A 23,113-nucleotide genomic window follows, 5' to 3' on the forward strand; every position below is an offset into this window, starting at 1 on the left:
GATTAGTGTACGATTGAATCGAGGGCGTCACAAGTTGGTATCAGAGCCAACTGCCTGTAGGTAGCCCCCTTTCCAACTCCTTGGCCGAAGTCGAGTCTAGTCACTACAAAACTCTTACTAACATGGTTGTGTGTATTACGGGCCCACGTCGCCATTGGGTGGTATTAGGATCTTTTACTCCTCGACCTTTACTCTGGGACTCTGATTTCTCTTCTATTTGGGTTAAATGATTTTGCTAACTCTAACACTAGGATCTCGTAACTACTTCCTCCCGGAGAGACCTTTATTCAAGATGATGGTTTGGATCATCAGAAGACCCCGAAGATACTTTTCGATGTTTTTCCGAGACCCTTGTGTCCATCGCTTTTGCAATTCCCTTCCATCGATAAATCCGTATGGATAACTAAATACACTTGCTGTTCATACAATCATTCCCAGCTGCTCTTGTTATTACAAGATACATCGAATTATTCTCTGACTTTTTAAGAATCCTTTGAGCATACTGCCTTGCAGTTCCTTGTCGTCTGAATACCCCTACGAATAATTCCTCTCTATTACCGAAGATTCTTCATCCCCAGTTGTTTGAGTGTTTCACAAAAATCTTTGAAATCCTATTCATTCTTGTGAAAATCCTCAACAACCTATTGTTCTTGAATTTCTTGCTTGCTTGCATTATGGTTAATACCATAAGTCTAGTAATCTTATTGTCATCCTTTGTCATTATCATTTTGAGTCCGTTGATACAATATGTTGCGAATGCTCGCAATCCTCAATCAGATCCTAGAATTCATCCTTCCAGCTCAGACGTCATTTTAACATGTGCTGGATCTCGACTAATCAAATCGCCATTGATTATACCCCTATGGCTATTCTACATATCCATCCCTAATCAGAGCATTGCTTCTGATCCCTTGTCTTGGAATTCATAATTCCTTTGCAATTGAGCCTTGAGTTAGTCAATTGTTTCTATAATCTGATCTCCTTGCATTCTCTCTTCCTCTGGTTGAATACTGATGCTCACATCAAATCCCTTGTGGACCACAAGACCCCCCCTTTTTTGGATTTTATCCGACAACGTCCTTCATATTCAATAAGCTTGTGAGCCTTTCCTCGGATACGTAATGCTTTTGGTAAATTGTATCCTCCGCTTTCACAAGCATGCTCTACTACCGAGCTTGAGTTATTATTCTTGAAATTTATGATATATGTTCCGAAGATGCCCCGATGGGTTGAACCTATGCCTTCCCTAATATGTGTGAACTCGAAAGTTATGCGGATTATACTCTACTGGCTTTCGTCAGATAAAATTTCAATACTATAGCTTCACCAAGAGCGAGAAGTAAAATGAAAGGTTATGCATTGTAGAAGTGGGAGTCGACCCTGAACCTTGTGTTCATGCCCACGGATACGGTGTGGAACTTATCATGAAATCTCCTTTCAAGGATATTTAATCATTTGAATAATTCTTCCGGCATCGTAAATTGGATCCCTTGCAGTTATGGTCCTGACCACATTTCCTCCTTGATCCCATTTACCAGGTAAGTTAATATTACTTATCCTCTGCAAATCATTTCCCCCGTCCAAACTCTACTCTGTTCTACCTTCTGGCATTACACCTAGTACTTGTTACTGGGAAGCTTTATACCCCATCACATCATTACTAGCCTGATCGGCTATATTTTTATCATGACAACTTTTTAACTGTGCTACCTGGTCCTTATGCCCGGAGCAACTTCCGGTGATGAGCTAAGCTTACGTCGATCTTCCTCATCTTAACATTTCACGTCGAACAACAAGCTTGCCTTTGAGCTTGTGTCGAATCCGTGGTACTCATAGCCTTTCACTTCATCCTCCCTTTTCTGCTCGAGGGCATCTTCTTAGAATCTCTCGACAAACTTTGTCTTGATCACCGTCACACTTTGGCTTCTTCAGAGATGTCAATTGAATTCATGGCTAGAAATACCATCTTTGCCTCTCGATGAATTGTGTCAGCATCAACAACATTCTTGTCTTCCCCCCAAAACAAACTTGATCATTTTAAATTTTGGGAATACATCCTTTTTGACATGTCGATGGATTGCTACTGAACCCATCGGCCACCTCCTCATATTTTCCCTGATAAAATAACATGACATGTTCTAGAAATTCCCGATGGACCCTTTGTGGATCCAAGGTCTGATCTTTACCCAGTGACCATGTCAATGCTATCTTGAAGCATGTCTGTGGTACTCCGATCTTCAATAAGAACATTTGAAGCACGATACTAAATTTTTCTTTATCAATTATCCAAACACCATTGTATGGGTAATGTCATGAAATTTCTTTTCCCTTACCTAAATGGTTTTAAACTTCTATCCTGTCATGGATACCATGCTCTGCTTGTCCTTGGGAAGGATATACCCCTGAAATATGTGTTTAAACACATTTTCCTTTCCATTGTTCTGTTTAATCTGAAAATTACATTTTCCTTTCCATTGGTTTGTTTAAACCTTATTGTGATCTATATTATATAAGCAGTAATATTTCCCTGCTTATGTAAACACCTCGTTGTATCACTCTGTCAGTAAGATCCTGTTACTATTGTTGGTGACATTTCGGTAACCTCCAATGGACGAGAACTTTGCCTATTGGTCCGCCTCGTTTAAGCGAGCAGGAAAATGGTTCTCTTCGTCCCTTGCCCTTGGTACCTATGATTGTTGTCGACATAACTGACAGGCTATCCTCTAACATGCCTTGCTTACATGATCACGCAAGACATATCCGCCCTCCATACTTTTAACCCACATGGTGAGCCCATAACCCACAGTTCCACAGGATCGAAACCTAACTCTCCTGTTCAAAGCTGTTTCTAATGGTTATTCCTCACATTTGGCTTCGTATTTAATTCACGCGCCACCTTCCTAGTGCTCTATTCTGGTATCATATGCAATACTTACTCTCGCTGCTTTGAACCCCTTTCCTCACTCTGGTTCAGACTTCGAGCAACTATCTATCCGCTTGGAACCTCTTATTGTACCTTTGTACCTTACTCTCGACGTATTTTATATGTTCAACTCGAGAGATAATCTTATACTCGTTCATGGGTTAACCCCAGATTGTTTCCGTCCTAAGTTTTCTGTCGTAGCCGAGCTGCCCCTTACCTATTCGTAAGTACGTTGGAGTTCCCGACGAAAAGGACGACTTCACCATGATGACCTGAAGCAGAGAGATAAAGATATCAACGTAATGGATCGACCTCTTCGAGAAGAGCAACCAAGACCGACAAGAATCGTTAGACTTTCGTAACCTAGCCTTTCCCCCCTCAATCCACCTCTTAAATCTCAGGACGAGATTTCTTATAGTGGAGGAGAATTGTGACGCCCGGATATTTAAGCTACAGTAATTCCTGGTTAATCATGCCGTGTCACCTTAGTTACTATTGCTAATCTCGCGTTAGTTCAAAACCAATTCAAAATTCAAATTCAAAATCAAGACAAACAACTAAAATTTCCAAAAGTCAAAACTAAAATGCTGTAAAGGTGTTAAATAAATCATAGGTAACAATGGTGGAGAAACCTAAATTTAATAAAATGTTTAAGTGCTCAAAATAATTAAAATAGAGGTTTAAATATTAAAATAAATGCCTTTTGGATTTTATAAAATATTAAACAACTTTAATTTGGGTTGAGAATTAATGTGACAATAGTATAATTAAAAGTATTAATTTAGGTGCTAGTGATAATTTTTATAAAACTAAAATAAAAGAAACTAAAAGTAAAACAGTAAAGGAAGCATAAATAAAAAGTAAAAACAAAACAACACGTAAATTAAAAACAAAAGGTAAACCCCCTCGCCCAACTGGGCTTTAGCCCAGCCGGCCGGCCCACCCCCGGCCTACACAAACCCCCCCACTACCGCAACCCTAACCGCACCCCTCCCCACTACTCGACCCCCACTCGCTCTCTCCCTCTTCCCCCCTCCTGATCCAATCTGGATCGGGGGCATGGACCTCGCCGCCGCCCGGTGCCACATCGGTCCCGTCGTCGACCGCCGGAGCTCCTCCACCCCAACCGCGCCGCCTCTGTTGCAGCCGCCTCCTCCCCTGCCCTCTTCCTCGCGCCCCCGTCCCCTCTCCCTTAACGACGCCCCTCGCCGTGCCGACCACGACCGCGCCTCGGCGCTCGCCACCGATGCCGCCCGGATCGCTACCTCGCCGGAGGCCGCCATCGCTGTCTTCCTCCCATCTACGTCGACGCTGACGTCCCCGTCCACCTCCTCGAGCTCGAGCACGCTGCCATGATCCCCACGAACGTCGGTGAGGCTCCGGCCTCCCTCCCTCTCTCCCCTTGTTCCCTGTCGCCGGTGTCGTCCACCACGCGCTGACCATGCTCGGCCCTGTGCCTCGCCGTGGTCCCCCGTGCACCTCGTGCCGCTACCTCGTCCGTCGGCCTCCTCTTCCCCTGCTCGCCGCACCCCCGCTGCCTAGCAACCGCGCCGCCGGAGTTGCCCTCCCGCGTGTGCGCCCTCCTCCCCAGCGCCCGCTGCACTCGCCGCCGCCCCTGCACCCGCTCGCCGCCGCCCCTGCTGCCGCTCGCGGCGGCGTCGCGCCTGCTGGGCCCCGCTGCTCCCCGCGTGCCGGCGCCACCCCGCTGCGCCCGTTCTAGCCCACCTCCTCCGCCCCTGTGTTGGCTCCGTCAGCCGCCGCTCGTCGGCCAACTCCCGCTATGGCCGGTCGTGGCCATGGCCTCGGCAGCCCTGCTGGGCGAGCAGCCACCCAGGGCCAGCGCCCGAAACCGTTAGGCCCCCTGGGCCATTGACATGTGGAGCCCGCCCCTATTAAACGTTTAAAAATAATAATAAATAAAACTAAAGATATATTAATTAATTAATTAAAATATTAATTAACATAATTAATTGTATTTAATTAACCTAATCATTTAACTAAACTAATTAACTTTGTTTAATTAAATTGTTAACAAACAGCCAATGACAGTGGGACCCTCCAGTCAGTTTGACTAAGTCAATTGACTGGTTGATTGATGACATCATGCTGACCTCATGCTGACATCATAATGGCATTTTCTACATCAAATTAATTCTGTTAATTCTAAAAATGCTTTAAAACTTTAGAAAATCATATAAAATAAACCATAGCTCAGACAAAAAAACTTTGTACATGAAAGTTGCTCAGAACGACGAGACGAACCCGGACACGCAGCCCGTTCGTCCGCCACACATCCCTAACCTATCGAACTCACAACTTTCCCCCTCCGGCTCCTCTGCCCGAAAACGCAAAACACTAGGGATATTTTTCCTGGATGTTTTCCCCCTTCACCGGTATCATCTCGTACCGCATTAGGTCACCTCTAGCACCGCATATTGTCTTGTTATGCTTTGTGATACTTTGATTGCTTTATTATTTATTGTATTCCCCTCCGTTACTCTTTTTCGGTAGACCCCGAGACTGCCGGCGACCCCAGTTCGACTACGGTGTCAACGACGCCCTCCTTGCCAGAGCAACCAGGCAAGCAAACCCTCGTTGAGCATTCCGATATCGCCCATTTCTTTCCCTCACATACTTGCATTAGAACTGCTACTGCTTTCTGTATGATCCTACTCTGATGCATAGCATGTTGTTGTTACCTGCTTTCATACCTTACATGCTTATCCTAAACTGTTTAGTATAGGTTGGTTAGAGATCCATCAGTGACCCCCACCTTGTCCCAGTTGCCTCTCTTTTATGTTCGATGACTCGATCAATATGTCGACGTCCAGGCCCCGACAACGCATAGCACCTCCCTAGTTGTACGACTCTGCAGAGTTACCATCGAGTGCCGAGGGTGGAACCTCTTACATCACTCCTGATGAGATCTCCGTAGTGTAGCTATACGGTCGAGGTCATCGAGGGTGATTTCCTCCTTAACCACTTCCGTTACGGCTCTGTCGTGCAACCCATCAAACATGAACCTCGAGGGTGGATCCTCTTACGTTCACCTTGATGACAACATCGAGTGGAATTCACCGGGGGTGATTCCTCGGGTTTTCCCTTTGGTGTTAGACACATAGTTATTATGGTTACTATGACTTTACACTGAGCCATGTTACTAAAGACGGGTCGACCCTGAGGGGTACTCGCGCGAGCTTAATAGCGGGTGATGTGGAGTCGGGTTGACCTGGAAGGTGCCCGCGAGATACTTACGAGGCGTGGACGAGCATTCTTAGCCCTTGTCGCAAGTACTCGAGACGGGGCGACGGGGTCACATCGATCGTGAGTCTCTGCTCGTTACCGCGCGTTCCTAATCCACTACGATTTGGATATTTGATCCGAGGGGCCTCTGGCCTGATAGCACTAACCATCACGTGGGCATAGTATGGGCGTTCAGCGTCGTATACATCAGCCGAAGCTTAATAGACGTCAGCGACTGAGTGGCGCGCGCCGGGTTGGACTGGAAAGCACCTACCTTGTTGAAGGAGGTAGCTAGGTTTGCTCACCGGCCGCGTACGCAACGTGCAGGAGTTCCCAGGGAGATGGCCCATGACCCTTGGGGGCATAGGTTTAGTCCGGCGTGCTGGCCTCTCTATTAAGCCTAGGTCGGGTTGCGGCGTATTGTTTGGCCGAGGCCGGGCATGACCCAGGAAAGTGTGTCCGGCCGGAGTTAATCGAGCGTGGTGGGTAAGTTGGTGCACCCCTGCAGGGAAGAAAACATCTATCGATAGCCTGTCCTACGGTAACGGACACTTGGAGTTGTATCCCGATCGATACAACTAGAACTGGATACTTGTGATGAGAACTGGATGCTGATGAGAATTGGATTGTGATGATAACTGGATAGTATGACTCTGGGATTGCTTTCTCGCATGGAGTCGAGAAAGGATCTCTGGCCGAGGTTGATAACACCACTACTACTTTACTTTATGCTACTCTACTCCCTCCTGTTGCTGCAAGATGGTGGTTTCCAGAGATGCAAGTCTTTGATAGGACTAAGCCTTCTCCCTATTCTAGCATTTCTGCAGCCCAGTCCACATATACAACCCATTCCTTTGATACAGATGCATACTTAGTTTAGATCTGATGTAAGTCTTGCGAGTACTTTGGATGAGTACTCACGGTTGCTTTGCTACTTCTTTTCCCCCATACCCGATTGTTGCGTCCAGATGACGTATCCCAGAAGCCAGACGATGCCACTGATGACTACTACTACCCGAAGGATGCCTACTACTACGTGAAGACCGCTGCCGACTTGGAGTAGTTAGGAGGCTCCCAGGCAGGAGGCCTTGCCTTTTCAATCATTGCTGTTTTTGTGCTAGCCTTCTTAAGGCAATCTTGTCTAACTCATGTCTGTACTCAAATATTGTTACTTCCGCTAACTCTTGTGTTTTCGAGCTTATGTATTCGAGCCCTCGAGGCCCCTGGCTTGTAATATAAAGCTTGTATTATTTTAATTTGTGTCTAGAGTTGTGTTGTGATATCTTCCCGTGAGTCCTTGATCTTGATCGTACACATTTGCGTGTATGATTAGTGTACGATTGAATCAAGGGCGTAACAGTTCATCAAGTGCTTAAACGATGGGGTATGCGCTTTTTTTAGCTTCGGTTTGTGCTCTAGATTTGACTAGTTGTGCTAACTTCAAATTTTGTTGTGTAGAATGGATGCAAGTTTTGATATTGGGAAGAAGAGTACATCGATATATTGATAGAGTGAAATTTAGTACATGTTCGTGCACTTTTAGCTAGCATAGAGGCTATAAAATGAGATAAGTGCACTTGTGCTAGATTAGAGGCTAGACACGAGACTAGGTCTGAGGAAGCAACATTTACTTCTGGCTTGAAAAAGAAAGGAGGATGCCAGATCGAGCCTCCTCCACAGATCAACAATGAGTGCATCGAGAAGGCCATAACCCAACTCAAGGGGGCAGTTATGGAAGTTGGCTATCTTCTAAAATGTATTATTATTGTTCTTATTTTCTTTGGTCTTGCTTTACTAGTCAAAATGTGATGATTTATTTTTTATGTACCGAAAATGAATGATGAAAAGAAGTCAAGGACTTGCAAAGAAAAATATACGCGGACAAGATGCGGTAAGGATGCATCCGCGCGCTGGGCGCACGGCCACCGGATTCCAAGACAAGCCCGGACACGACCCCATCGCCCTACCCAAACAGACAAAATCCGAACAAAATGGACATCCTTTGGGGTCGCACGGTGAAGTTGGCCTTATAAGCGCTCCCCTCCACACAGGTGGATGTGATCAAGCATTGCCGTTTAATTTTATTCAAGCTGGACTATGGGCTGCTCAGTCAGTACGGGCTGCTCTAGCATGTGCGTAATTAACGTGACTACATGTGACTGCAGTTATGCTGTTAGTAGCTCCGGTAGGAGCGGTGGGCTTGGTATTTTCTGGAATAAAGAAATAAAGTTAGAGATTTTGAGTTATTCTTAGTATCATATTGATGCTTCTGTTGACAGTCTAGGCCCTAATCCTTGGCGTTTAACTTTGGTTTATGGTGAAGCACAAACAGAGGAGCGACACCATACTTGGGACATTCTAAAAAATTTGTCTTCAACAAGTAATCTGCCTTGGCTAAGTATTGGTGACTTTAACGAGGTTTTACATCTTCATGAACACGATGGGATTGGGCCACGAAGTCAAGCACAAATAGATGCGTTCCGTGATGCAGCAGATATCTGTTCTTTCCAAGATTTAGGATACACTAGAACGCCTTGGACTTTCGAGAAGAAAGTGGCATGCGGCTCATATACACGGGTCAGGTTGGACCGAGCCTTGGCAACCCCAACCTGGACAGCAATTTTCCCAAACGTAGCAGTCTCACATGAAGTTGCAGCATGCTCTGACCATTCGGTTGTGAGAATGTGTTTAAATGATGAGTCACTTGCAGGACGAGCCAAAACACCTCGGGTTTTTCGCTATGAAGCGATGTGGGAGACTCACCCTCAGCTGCCGGACATGATCACATGTGGTTGGAACAGACAAGTGCAAGGAAACCCGGTAGAGGTGGTGCGAGAGAAACTACAAATGCTGTCATCCGATCTTCGGCGATGGGAGGCAGACACTTTTGGCTCAGTCAGAAGGAAAATAAAAGAGCTAAAGCCCGAGTTGGACCGGCTTAGAAAAAGAAGTAACAGAATCGGTCCTGATCATTTGGAGCTAAATATTAATGAAAACTTGGTAGAATTGTACCACCGTGAAGAGATCATGTGGAGGCAAAGGGCACGGATAGAACGGCTATCGGCGGGCCACAAAAACATGTTCTTTTTTCACCAAAGGGCAAACAAGAGAAGGAGGAGAAACTTGATTAAAAGTTTGGCAGCAGCAAACGGGCTAACTATTGAGGATCCGACGCTACTTGAGGCTATGGTGACAGATTTCTATGCATCATTATTTCAATCAGAAGGGGTGAGTGACATGCATAAGGTTATTGATTCTGTCCCTGTGAAGGTCACCGAGGCCATGAATGCTGTTCTTACAACAACGTATACGAGGGATGAGATAAAAAGTGCCCTTTTTCAGATGTTCCCTTAAAAGGCTCCGGGGCCTGATGGCTTTCCAGCTCAGTTTTTCAACATAATTGGGAGGTCTGTGGTGATGATGTGACGGATGCAGTTCTTCGTATTATTGGGGGAATGGAGAGCCCTGCCTCCATAAATGACACCGTCCTAGTTCTTATTCCTAAGGTATCCAACCCCTCCACTCTCTCGCAATTCCGATCGATCAGTTTATGTAATGTGCTTTACAAGATTGCTTCCAAGGTGGTAGCAAACCGTCTTAAGAAGGTTTTGCCAGAGATAATCTCGGAGGACCAATCAGCTTTCGTACGTGGACGTTTAATCACTGACAACATTATTTCTGCATATGAATGCCTACACTTCATGAAAAGGAATAAGGCGAAGAAACACAGGTTTTGCGCTTTGAAGTTGGACATGATGAAGGCCTATGACCGCGTGGAATGGGCTTATCTTGAAGCAATCATGACCAAGTTGGGTTTTAACCCCCAGTGGATCTCTGTGGTAATGAGTATGGTGAGCTCAGTAACTTTCTCAGTGTTGTTTAATGGTAAAAAGCTTGATGAGTTCAAACCCTCAAGAGGTATCCGTCAGGGAGATCCTCTTTCACCCTATCTATTCTTGCTGGCAGCAGAGGGCCTTTCATGCCTCTTGAAAGCTAATGTTCAGTCATCTTTGTGTGGGATTAAAGTGGCGGACACTGCCCCAGCAGTAAGTCACCTTCTTTTTGCTGATGACAGCCTGCTGTTCTTTAAAGCAAGCCATGAAGGGGTGGAAGAGTTATCAAACCTACTGGATATATATTGTAATGCCTCAGGCCAAAAAATTAATCGTGACAAGTCCTCGGTGTTCTTTAGTAAGGGATGCCCAGAAAACCTGATGGAGGAGGTTATGACTTCTCTCGGTGTTACTAAAGAAGCCTTAAATGATAGATACCTTGGCATGCCATCTGATGTTGGTAAATCCAAAACTGGTACTTTCAAGTATCTCAAAGATAGAGTCTGGAAGAAAGTACATGGGTGGCTTGAAAAGTTGTTATCAGTTGGAGGCAAAGAGGTGTTGATCAAGTCTGTCGTTCAAGCTATTCCGGTATACTCAATGTCGTGCTTTAAACTCCCAAGGGGCCTTTGTGAACACATCAATTCGATCATCCGCAAATTCTGGTGGGGAAGCAAGAACGGAGTTCGAAAGGTTGCATGGGTATCTTGGGACGTAATGTCTAGACCAAGATTCATGGGAGGTCTGGGTTTTCGTGACCTGGAACTATTCAATTTAGCACTTTTAGCTAGACAAGCTTGGAGGGTGCTTCAGGACCCAAATACACTAAGTGCTAGAATTTTGAAAAGTGTGTACTTCCCGCAATCATCGATTTTAGATGCATCTCTGGGAAGTCATCCTTCACAGATATGGCGATCTATGCTTGAAGGAAGAGATGTACTTGCCCAAGGGCTTATACGCAGAATTGGTAATGGGTCAAGCACTGATATATGGCAGCACAATTGGCTCCCGAGAGATACAACGATGAGGCCAATTACTTCACCACCGATCTCAGGGCCTATTCTAGTTAGTGAGCTAATCGATCATACGGCTGCTAGCTGGAAGGAGGAGCTAATCCGAGATACTTTTTTGCCAATGGACGCTGAAACTATCCTACAGATACCTTTATGTACACGACAGATTCAGGATTTTTGGTCCTGGAGCAAGGAGAAAAAAGGCATTTTTACAGTTCGCTCTGCATACAAAATGTTGGTTCACACGAAATTTACTAGAGGTAGCTGGTTGGAGGAGGCAGCGGAATCTTCAACTAATGAACAGACTGCAAAGGACTGGGTCGCTCTTTGGGGTACCCAAGTCCCAGCCAAGCTCAAATTATTTTTATGGAGACTCGCTCTTCATTCTTTGCCAACGAACGATGTCAGAGCACAACGGCAAATGGCTAATAATCCGAGGTGCAGCTTGTGCGGCATGGAAGATTCTTGGAAGCATGCACTATTGGAATGCTCGCCCTCCAGATGTGTTTGGGCCTTGGCTGATTCAGATATGGTAGAGCACATGGTGCATACAAATGAGGGCCACGCCAGGAACTGGCTGTTTTCTCTGAAAGCGTCATCGTCACATGTGGAATTCCTGCAAATGACAGTCACTCTGGGCGATCTGGTTTGCGCGACGAAAGGCTATCCACGAGGCGGAGTTCCAATCCCCTATGTCAACTCATCTGTTTATTCAGAGGTTCATCGATGATCTAGCTCTGTTTGAGGCTCCAAGGAGACACACCCAAACAAGTTCAGTAATTGCTCGCAGTGTCCGCGATCCATGGGTTCCTCCTCCGGCGGGGTTCTCAAAAATAATGTTGATGCTGTTATTTCTTCCCACCAGGGGAGGGGTTCGGCTGCTGCTTTATGCAGGGATGAGAGGGGTCTGTTCTTGGGAGCATCGGCAATGGTCTATCCTTTAACAGATCCTCCAACGCTTGAAACATTGGCATGCAGGAGGCTTTATCTCTGGCTCTGGATTTAGGTGAACACCATCTTTTCATTGCTTCGGACTGCCAGCCCGTGGTAAAAGAAATTGAAGAAGAGTCTGGAGGAAAAAACGGAGCTATTATCAAAGAGATTCGGGCTAGGAAAGGTGAGTTTGTGAAGGAAATATGCCCTAGAGGCAATAATAAAGTTATTATTTATTTCCTTATTTCATGATAAATGTTTATTATTCATGCTAGAATTGTATTAACCGGAAACATGATACATGTGTGAATACATAGAGAAACAGAGTGTCACTAGTATGCCTCTACTTGACTAGCTCGTTGATCAAAGATGGTTATGTTTCCTAGCCATAGACATGAGTTGTCATTTGATTAACGGGATCACATCATTAGATGAATGATCTGATTGACATGACCCATTCCATTAGCTTAGCACCTGATCGTTTAGTATGTTGCTATTGCTTTCTTCATGACTTATACATGTTCCTATGACTATGAGATTATGCAACTCCCGTTTGCCGGAGGAACACTTTGTGTGCTACCAAACGTCACAACGTAACTGGGTGATTATAAAGGAGCTCTACAGGTGTCTCCAAAGGTACATATTGGGTTGGCGTATTTCGAGATTAGGATTTGTCACTCCGATTGTCGGAGAGGTATCTCTGGGCCCTCTCGGTAATGCACATCACATAAGCCTTGCAAGCATTGCAACTAATGAGTTAGTTGCGAGATGATGTATTACGGAACGAGTAAAGAGACTTGCCGGTAACGAGATTGAACTAGGTATTGAGATACCGACGATCGAATCTCGGGCAAGTAACATACCGATGACAAAGGGAACAACGTATGTTGTTATGCGGTCTGACCGATAAAGATCTTCGTAGAATATGTAGGAGCCAATATGAGCATCCAGGTTCCGCTATTGGTTATTGACCGGAGACGTGTCTCGGTCATGTCTACATTGTTCTTGAACCGTAGGGTCCGCACGCTTAAGGTTTCGATGACAGTTATATTATGAGTTTATGAGTTTTGATGTACCGAAGGAGTTCGGAGTCCCGGATGAGATCGGGGACATGACGAGGAGTCTCGAAATGGTCGAGACGTAAAGATCGATATATTGGACGACTATATTTGGACTTTGAAAAGGTTCCGAGTGATTCGGGTATTTTTCGGAGTACCGAAGAGTTACGGGAATTCGCCGGGGAGTATATGGGCCTTATTGGGCCATACGGGAATAGAGGAGAGAGGCCAAAAGGAAGGAGGCCTGCGCCCCCCCTCTGGTCCGAATTGGACAAGGGGCGCAGCCCCCTTTTCCTTCTTCCTCTCCCCCTCTTTCCCCTTCTCCTACTCCAACAAGGAAGGAGGGAGTCCTACTCCTGGTGGGAGTAGGACTCCCCTTGGCGCGCCCCCTCCTAGGCTGGCCGCCCCCTCCCCCCTTGCTCCTTTATATACGGGGGCAGGGGCACCTCTAGACACACAAGTTGATCTTCGTGATCGTTCCTTAGCCGTGTGCGGTGCCCCCCTCCATCATATTCCACCTCGGTCATATTGTAGCGGTGCTTAGGCGAAGCCCTGCGATGGTAGAACATCAAGAGAGTCACCACGCTATCGTGCTGATGGAACTCCTCCCCGACGCTTTGCTGGATCGGAGCCCGGGGATCGTCATCGAGCTGAACATGTGCCAAGAACTCGGAGGTGCCGGAGTAACGGTGCTTGGATCAGTCGGATCGTGAAGACATACGACTACATCAATCGCGTTGATATAACGCTTCCGCTTTTGGTCTATGAGGGTACGTGGACAACACTCTCCCCTCTCATTGCGATGCATCACCATGATCTTGTGTGTGCGTAGGAAAATTTTGAAATTACTACGTTCCCCAACAGTGGCATCCGAGCCAGGTTTTATGTGTTGATGTTATATGCACGAGTAGAACACAAGTGAGTTGTGGGCGATATAAGTCATACTGCTTACCAGCATGTCATACTTTGGTTCGGCGGTATTGTTGGATGAAGCGGCCCGGACCGACATTACATGTACGCTTACGCGAGACTGGTTCTACCGACGTGCTTTGCACACAGGTGGCTGGCGGGTGTCAGTTTCTCCAACTTTAGTTGAACCGAGTGTGGCTACGCCCGGTCCTTGCGAAGGTTAAAACAACACCAACTTAACAAACTATCATTGTGGTTTTGATGCGCAGGTAAGAACGGTTCTTGCTAAGCCCAGTAGCAACCACGTAAAACTTGCAACAACAAAGTAGAGGACGTCTAACTTGTTTTTGCAGGGCATGTTGTGATGTGATATGGTCAAGACGTGATGAGATATAAGTTGTTGTATGAGATGATCATGTTTTTTTGAAGTTATCGGCAACTGGCAAAATCCTTATGGTTGTCTCTCTATTGCATAAGATGCAAGTGCCCAATAATTGATTTACTTTATCGCTATGCGATAGCAATAGTTGCAAGAGCAATTGTTGGCGAGACGACCATGTGACGACACATTGATATAGATCAAGATGATGGAGATCATGGTGTCATGCCGGTGACGATGGTGATCATGACGGTGCTTCGAAGATGGAGATCACAAGCACAAGATGATGATGGCCATATCATATCACTTATATTGATTGCATGTGATGTTTATCTTTTATGCATCTTATCTTGCTTTGATTGACGGTAGCATTATAAGATGATCTCTCACTAAATTATCATAGTAAAAGTGTTCTCCCTGAGTATGCACCGTTGCGAAAGTTCTTCGTGCTGAGACACCACGTGATGATCGGGTGTGATAGGCTCTAGGTTCAAATACAACGGGTGCAAAACAGTTGCACACGCGGAATACTCAGGTTAAACTTGACGAGCCTAGCATATAACAGATATGGCCTCGGAACACGGAGACCGAAAGGTCGAGCGTGAATCATATAGTATATATGATCAACATAGTGATGTTCACCATTGAAACTGCTCCATCTCACGTGATGATCGGACATGGTTTAGTTGATATGGATCACGTGATCACTTAGAGGATTAGAGGGATGTCTGTCTAAGTGGGAGTTCTTAAGTAATATGATTAATTGAACTTTAATTTATCATGAACTTAGTCCTGGTAGTATTAGCATATCTATGTTGTAGATCAATAGCTCGCATTGTTGCTTTCATATGTTTATTTTGATATGTTCCTAGAGAAAATTGTGTTGAAAGATGTTAGTAGCAATGATGCGGATTGGATCCGCGATCTGAGGTTTATCCTCATTGCTGCACAGAAGAATTATGTCATTGATGCACCACTAGGTGACAGACCTATTGCAGGAGCAGATGCAGACGTTATGAACGTTTGGCTAGCTCAATATGATGACTACTTGATAGTTTAGTGCACCATGCTTAACAGCTTAGAATCGGGACTTCAAAGACGTTTTGAACGTCATGGACCATATGAGATGTTCCAGGAGTTGAAGTTAATATTTCAAGCAAATACCCTAGTTGAGAGATATGAAGTCTCCAACAAGTTTTATAGCTAAAAGATGGAGGAGAATCGCTCAAATAGTGAGCATGTGCTCAGATTGTCTGGGTACTACAATCGCTTGAATCAAGTGGGAGTTAATCTTCCAGATAAAATAGTGATTGACAGAATTCTCTAGTCACCATCACCAAGTTAGTAGAACTTCGTGATAAACTATAATATGCAAGGGATAACGGAAACAATTCCCAAGCTCCTCGTGATGCTAAAATCGACGAAGGTAGAAATCAAGAAAAACATCAAGTGTTGATGGTAGACAAGACCACTAGTTTCAAAAAAAGGGCAAAGTGAAGAAGGGGAACTTCAAGAAGAACGGCAAGCAAGTTGCTGCTTAAGTGAAGAACCCCAAGTCTAGACCTAAGCCTGAGACTGAGTGCTTCTACTGCAAAGGGACTGGTCACTAAATAAAAAAATAAAAAAATTGTGAACAATTAATATAGAAATTGTGTATTTTGATAATATGCAAGAACAAGAATATAATAGTGCAATTTCCATGAAAAAGGAAGTATCCTAAAAGATATGAATTTGTGACATTGGTGTTATCATTAAAGAAGAGATGAAATAAAATAAAACAAAAATAATTAAAACACCAAAGTTTCCAAGAAATAGAGCATTACTGGCATTGGTATTACTCTTTAAGAAAAAAGTAAATAAAATGAAAACAATAAGGTTTTCCAAGGAAGAATGAATGAGTGGCATTGGTATTACCCTTTAAGAAGAAAGATAATAAAATAAAACTAAATCAAAATCAAAATAATAAACTTTTGTAAAGAAGAATGAACATTGGTATTACCTTTTAAGAAACAGTAAACTAAAAAAACAATGACAAAATTTGCACATAATATATTTAAAAATTGCAGTTTTCTATAATATGCAGAAATAAGTATACGATTGTGGATTAAAAAAAAGGAATTTCCTAAGAAATAATGAAGTAGTGGCATTGATATTACCCTTAAAATGAAAGAAAATAAAAATAATAACCGAATAAAAATAAAAATAATGAAGTTGTATAAAGAAAATTGAATTAGTGACATCGACAATACCCTTTAAGAAAAAGAAAAGGAAATAAAACTAAATAAAAATTTAAATAAGAAAGTTATATAAGAAACAATGAATTAGTACCATTGGTATTTCACTTTAGAATAAATATAATGAAAAAAATTAAAAAAATTATGCACAACTTGACAGTAAAATTGTACTTTTGTAGTATGCAAACAACAATCATGTAATAGTGCAATTTTCGCACATATCACATATTATATTGTGTGTACATTTACTTACACTTACCCAACATCCCAAAAATATGTACAAAAGAAGAAAAAATATGAAGAAAAACAAATAACAAAAGAAGAACACATAAAAACAGAAAGAAAAAAAGAAAGGGAAAGAGGTGAGCTGGGTGGTACACCTAATGGGCTTCAACCCAGTGGAATACCAACTGAGCTGAATATGTGGTCAGTCCAAACAGCTCACAAAACAATTCAGAAATAAAAATCAGCATGAATCTCAGAACAAGAATCAATGGCCAAGAAATTGACTGACCCATGTTTAAAATTCAGGCGACTTCCATATAGCTAAAGTGTTTAATATTACGTACTCCCTTCATTCCTAAATATTTGTCTTTCTAGAGATTTAAACAAGTGACTACATACGGAGTAAAATGAGTGAATCTACACTCTAAAATATGTAGTCCACTTGAAATCTTTAAAAAAACAAATATTTAAAAACAGAGAGAGTACTAGCTTATGCTGTATTTTGGCCTTTTGCAAACACCACGATGGTTGGGGGCATTGATGATCTTTCAGGACTTGAACAGAGACATATGCAACAAATGAGGTACTCGACGTATTGTTGTATAGCCGTGTCTCAGTCCATGTATCATATCGTATGGGTGCGTCACAGGGTGTTAGTGAAGTATAGGATTAGCAAAGAGTCTAGGAGATGAAAGGTGTATGCATGTAATCTATTCAGCTTCTAAAAGCGTCTATTCAGCTATGCAACATTAAGTGCGCGAGTTTAAACATCGTTCAAATTACGCCACTATTCACAGTAAAATCTGTTATTTTTAGTCCTCTCCGAATAAATTGTTGATGGGTGGTCACCACACTTTACCGAAGACCACCTCTGTGCCCTTCCAAGCTATGCTGCGGTCTGCAGTTTACACGACACACATCCCATGTTATCACCGGTGCGCTCTGCCCGGCTTCAAGGACCTCATCAGCACATTATCACTTTACAGTGATCATGAAGCCCTTTGTGTCGCCATCTCTTTGCCAGCAGCAGTGGTTGATCCGTCACCTCAAGCTTGTGCATTCATGGGACTCACTCAACTTGGGATTCTCTTCATACGGTTCCTGATTAACCAATCGAGGGCTACCGGTTCAGTTCCCACGTCCACTGGTTAGCTCATGGTCTTGCTTGTCTCCATGTGGGTTAGCTAGCCTCTCGAGGGCTTGCTTGAACCTGCATCGCACATGCTACATGGGCCCCGTGGGCCGACACATTGTTTGGTGCAAAGCTCATCCACCAGCACATGCGTGGCGGGCCTGCGGGTGGTCACCGCGGTTTCCTCTGTTCATCGTCAAGCGAATCCTGCACCTCTCGCCACACTGATTACATGCCATGTCGCTCTCATCAGCAGCGTACATTGCTATCTTTTCTTTTTATTCGCTTGCACTAAAATGCTGCCCTCATTGTTCCGAAAATCCGTAGCTGATCACGAGCTCATCCGCTCCTGAATGAACATTAAATCCAAATAAAATAGTAAAAATATTTTTTAATCTGAATTTTGCACATTATATACGAACAAGTTTTATATGTGCGTGCAAAATTGATAATGTGACATTGGGGGAGCTCCCGGCAGAAAAAAAGAAGAAAATTTTGAACCTCCCTCAAAATTCCAAGTCTTGTTTTTTTTTTCTGTCCACAGCTCCTCTGATGTCATATCACCATAAAATTGCAGAAGCCAAGAAAAGTTGCGCGTTTTTGGTGCCAAAAAAATTCAAATATTTTTTTAAAATTATTTTTACTATTTTTTATTTTACTGATGGTCCCTGTACGCCGAAACGCTGCCCTCGGATTGTTCTTGCATGTTAAAACGTACATCGCCGCTGTGGAAGATGTACTTTCGGAAGCCTCCTGTGAAATGGGATATATACAAATCATGTCGTCCCCTTGACCATGAGAGCCGCATCTGTGCTTCACTATGCAGCATCATGCATCGATGTATGTATCTGTTCATGTCAATCTGAATCCAGTCTTTTTCAGCTTCTTCTTTGTTCCTTTTCCTTTGTCTTTTCAGGGGTTGTAGGCGGATAGCTCCATGCTAGTGAGTGATCATCTGTTTGCTTCTGTGTGGAGAATTCCTAGTTTTGGATCATATGAGTTGTCATGGTTCCCTTGAATATATATTCCTTATTGTTCATGATCACTGATTCTGGACTTACATGGAAGGGCTGACACGGAGAATCTAACTGTATCGTCGTATACCTTGGCGATGAACAGTTCCATTTCCATTTTTTTTGCAGGGTAAGAAATTAACACAGCGTTTCAAGAATCGGTTGATGGTGATTATACTGAAACTGCTGTTATGTTTTCCATTCCAACATGAATGAAATATTAACCTCCTTTTCGAAGAAAAAAACATGTATTAAAGGATGGCGCTATATCGGTGAAAATTTTCAGTTTGGTGACAACTTGAAACTTCCTGTTCAGGTACCGAATAACCATGCAATTCTTCCATACACATATGAGAATGCAGTTCTTGATTCATCAAACACATCTTCATTGGCAAAAGAAGTACATCAAACCCAAATTATATTTTAAGCTCAAATTCAATTTGTCTTTTCTCCTTCTGTTTTCGACATTTAATTTGCTGCACGATCACAAAAGTTTGCGAAGTGTGTTAAAGTAAGGTTTTGTACTCTTATAGTCAGCATAACTGTGTGCAGTCATTTAACAAAAGGAAAGAAGGCCATCCTAGACCCTGAACTATGATGCTCTGTTTGACTCTGAACCATGGAATCGGTCGTGTACCAATTTGAAGTTTTGAACACCACTTAATTAAAAAAATAACCGGGTTTTGGATGGTTTTGACTAAGGAGTGTAGACTGTCTTGTTCTATAATACGTACTCCCTCCGTTCCGAATTACTTGTCTTGGATTTCTTTAGATACGGATTTATCTAGACTCATTTTAGTGCTAGATACATCCGTATCTAGACAAATCCAAGACAAGTAATTCGGAACGGAGGGAGTAGTAGTCCCCCCCCCCCTTTGAGATGATAAGGACAATAATGTTGTCATGCCTGGGGGAATGATTCAGCAATCTTTGTAGAGAAAAGATGGCCGGCCGGGGTGAAAAAGTAGCAAGAGAAATATAACATGGATGTGATTTTACAGTAGCATTTCATGATGTTTTCCTGACGTTACGCTGCGGTACCTTCTGAAAAAAGTTTGTATCCCTGGCTTGTAGGGGAGGAGCCTGTGCAATGAACACCGGTAACTTTTGTCTGGGGCTCCTTTTGCCTGGGAGCTGCTTGGTCCAGGGAGAAGATGTGCTCATGGTGGATGACCTAGCGATGACAGCTGAGAGATTCAAGTACACACCTAGCCAGCTAGCTAGTTCAGTTGCTCTATTCTCATGTGCAAATTAAATTAGTCTTACAAGCAAGAAAAATGCCAACCATGATAAATATTTTCCTCCCTTTTTTGAGAAGAAATATTTTCCTCCCTTGAAATCACATGCTGCAAGCTTATCCATACTTCCATAATCGACCAAGGTGAGGGAGCAGATCACTGGAAATGCAGAGGTTAAGATGATCAAAGATCAAAGCTAGCACACGCTCCTGATTCCAACAAGAATTCATATGATTCAGTTAAAAAAAAGAATTCATATGATTTATTCGATCCAGGCATTGGCTGGCTGCCACTGCCTGCAGGCTCATCTGCATTCGTACAGGAATTTACGGCACTTTTATTTCTCTCTGAAACCATGGGGCTCATCCGTCGTGGTCACCGTATTTTTCGGATCGGTGACGATGACTGAACGGCGTCGGCTGTGCAGGCAGGGTACAATCCCTGCAGCGCCCTGCAACTCCCATCCTTTACCTGGCACTGTTCGGGCAGGCTACCTGGTCGCCTCCTGCAAACCTGTATCTGTATCTGTATATACACATGTATATATATTGGTGTCAAAGCCCGGCGCGTCAGCTTGCGTTTTGCTGACATAAACAAACATAACCCAACAAACACAACTGCAGTCTCTCTGTGTATGGCATCATTCTGCTTTTCTCCCCACTGTTGAGCCATTATGAGTAGCCATACACGCAGCGCAGTGAACAATTTAAGGTGCCTGAGACCAGTTTGCATGCTGACCAGGATGAAATCTGGCTTCTTGCCTGATCTTCCTTGTTCATCTAGGAGAAGGAGAGGCAGTCCACTAGCATGCATGGCCAAAGGAGCTGAAATCATCCAAACTTGATGGCCAATATTAATTTTTTGTCAGACCTACTGCTGTCACCGCACTAGCTCAACAGTACAGTACAGAGGGATCCGTCCAACCTCTGTCTAGCAAAGAGAGAAAATATACTCTTTAATTCAGTTAATCTGCTTTTCTTGGCACTATATACAATTAGTTTGGTTTCTGAACTCATCAGTTGTTTACTCCCTTGTTTCTTTATTATAAGGCAGTCTGCTGCGATTAAGCATGCGCCCTCATTCCATAATAAAAAACTAATTAAGCATGTACACCCGATGTATAGAGTAAGGAGGAATAACCGCTTCCTTGCTGCATGCATCAACCAGATGATTATCGTCTCAAACAGAAGGTGACTGGCACTCACAAGACAGGAGATACGAGAGATAGAAAGATAGATAGAGTGAGAGAGAGAGAGAGTTACAGCTAGCAATGGCGAGCAGGAAGCATCGATCTCCGACCGACCATGTCGACCTAATTAAGGATGGAAGCGCTGCATGCAGGCGTGGCAGGTGATCTCGAGCGCGGCGGCGGACGCGGCGGAGCCGAGCCGCCTGGCGGCGATCTGCTTCATCCGCTCCACCCGCTCCACCTCCTCGCGGGCACGCTCCCAGATCATCCTGGCGCGCGCGAACTCCCTCTCGGCGAGCTCCAGCTCCCGCTTGGCCAGCTCCCGGACGCGCTCCGCGTAGGCGCGCTCCGCCGACGCCATCCGCGCCTGCTCCGCCGTCTGCTGCTTCACGGCGCGGACGTCCACCGTCACCTGCTGCTGCTGCAGCTGCCTCGCCGTCGCAGCGCTGGCGGCCACAGTCGCCGCCGCTCTCCTGCTCTCGTTCGCCGGTGGAGTCGGCGGCGCCGGCCGTGGCAGCTGCAGCTGCTGCTGCCTCGGCCCAATGCTCATGGACAGGTCGAGGTCCAGCTGCTGGTGGTCGGTGGCGGCGCTGGCCGGCGCTTCCCGGAGCACCCGAGCAGCGGCTGCGGGGAGCAGCAGCTGGAGCCCCCTCTCCCCTTGCTCCTCCATGGAAGATCGAGGCCAAGCAGCGAGGTATACCTCCCTCTCTCCCGCCTGCTTCCCCGCGTTGTGCTTTGGGTTGTTAGCCTAGCTTAGTTAGGTGTTATGCGTTACGCTGCGTATGGGATTACTATATATGGGTGTTTATACATCCTCCGATCGATCGAGCGAGCGAAAGCAAGGAGCATCTAGGCAGCGTGCGCTTTTACCGGAACGCCCCTGGCGTCATCTGCAGCACTAGGCACGGCAGTGTGGCTTTGTGCACTCTGCGCATGGGGGGGACATATGTTTGTCCGTGCCACGAGGAGAGGACGTAGTACCCCTCCCTCCCTCCCTCCCCCTCCTCGGTTTCAGCCCGCAGCAGCTGCCTTGTGTGGACCACAAGGAAATACCACATCTCTCGTCGATGCAATGCAGGCAGCTGCGTCTCTGTCTGCAAACCCTCTTGTATCTCCTGGACGCAATTCAGAATTTTCTTCTTTCGGTTTGCCATGCGTACGGCGATACGAGTAGGGGTACCACGTACTAGACGCCACCCGCGGGGAGGTTTGGTTTGGTGGCCTCAAGGAAGGAAGGCAGGGAAGGGATCGATGCCGCCGGCCAAATCTGCGATGGGGCATAGGGAGGGAGCTCAGGACGTTCTTTCATGGCTGCTTTTGTTCCACATGCTGCATGCCTCGCGCTTTACGGGTTGGCAACGCCACAATAATTCTCGACGTGCATGCACATGTTTAGTTTTCTTTCATGGGGCGCGTCCACGCCTTTATGGTAGGCCTGCCTCTGTCCGCTCTGTAAAAATGAAAAGAACAAAGGGATCCATCGAAAAAGAAGGGTGCAAAAACTATTCGCCTACACCCGATCGGGCTTCTTCGTTGGACCTTCGCTTAATCCCGCTTTTCTCTTTTGCAGCTCTGCTTACTGCCTTGCGTATTGGGATCGTTAATCAATGCCTGGATTGTTATTGTCTTATTGACTCCATCCTCATCACCTTTAAAAAGATCAACTAGCTACAAGACAACAGGACGTCCCGACTTCCCTGTAGCCCCGCGGACGCCCACGGAGAAACCCTAGCTGCCGCCAGAGGCAGGTCACCTCCCGTCCCTCCTTCCCACGCCGCCGCCCGAGGGCGC

General features: G+C 45.0%; 1 protein-coding gene across 1 annotated transcript; it reads right to left on the minus strand.

Moving 5' to 3' along the window:
- Positions 1-21,252: 21,252 nt before the first annotated feature.
- On the minus strand, positions 21,253-22,212 carry LOC123189046 (protein indeterminate-domain 16). Its single transcript, XM_044601364.1, has one exon. The coding sequence runs from the start codon at positions 21,990-21,992 to the stop codon at positions 21,450-21,452; it is 543 nt and encodes a 180-aa protein (XP_044457299.1). The 5' UTR covers positions 21,993-22,212; the 3' UTR covers positions 21,253-21,449.
- Positions 22,213-23,113: the final 901 nt, after the last annotated feature.

The sequence above is a fragment of the Triticum aestivum genome, chromosome 2A, assembly GCF_018294505.1.
Source record: "Triticum aestivum cultivar Chinese Spring chromosome 2A, IWGSC CS RefSeq v2.1, whole genome shotgun sequence".
Lineage (NCBI taxonomy): Eukaryota > Viridiplantae > Streptophyta > Magnoliopsida > Poales > Poaceae > Triticum > Triticum aestivum.

What these genes read in the sequence shown, in the direction of transcription:
- LOC123189046 (XM_044601364.1), bottom strand. Translation starts at nt 21,992, where the DNA reads ATGGAGGAGCAAGGGGAGAGGGGGCTCCAGCTGCTGCTCCCCGCAGCC.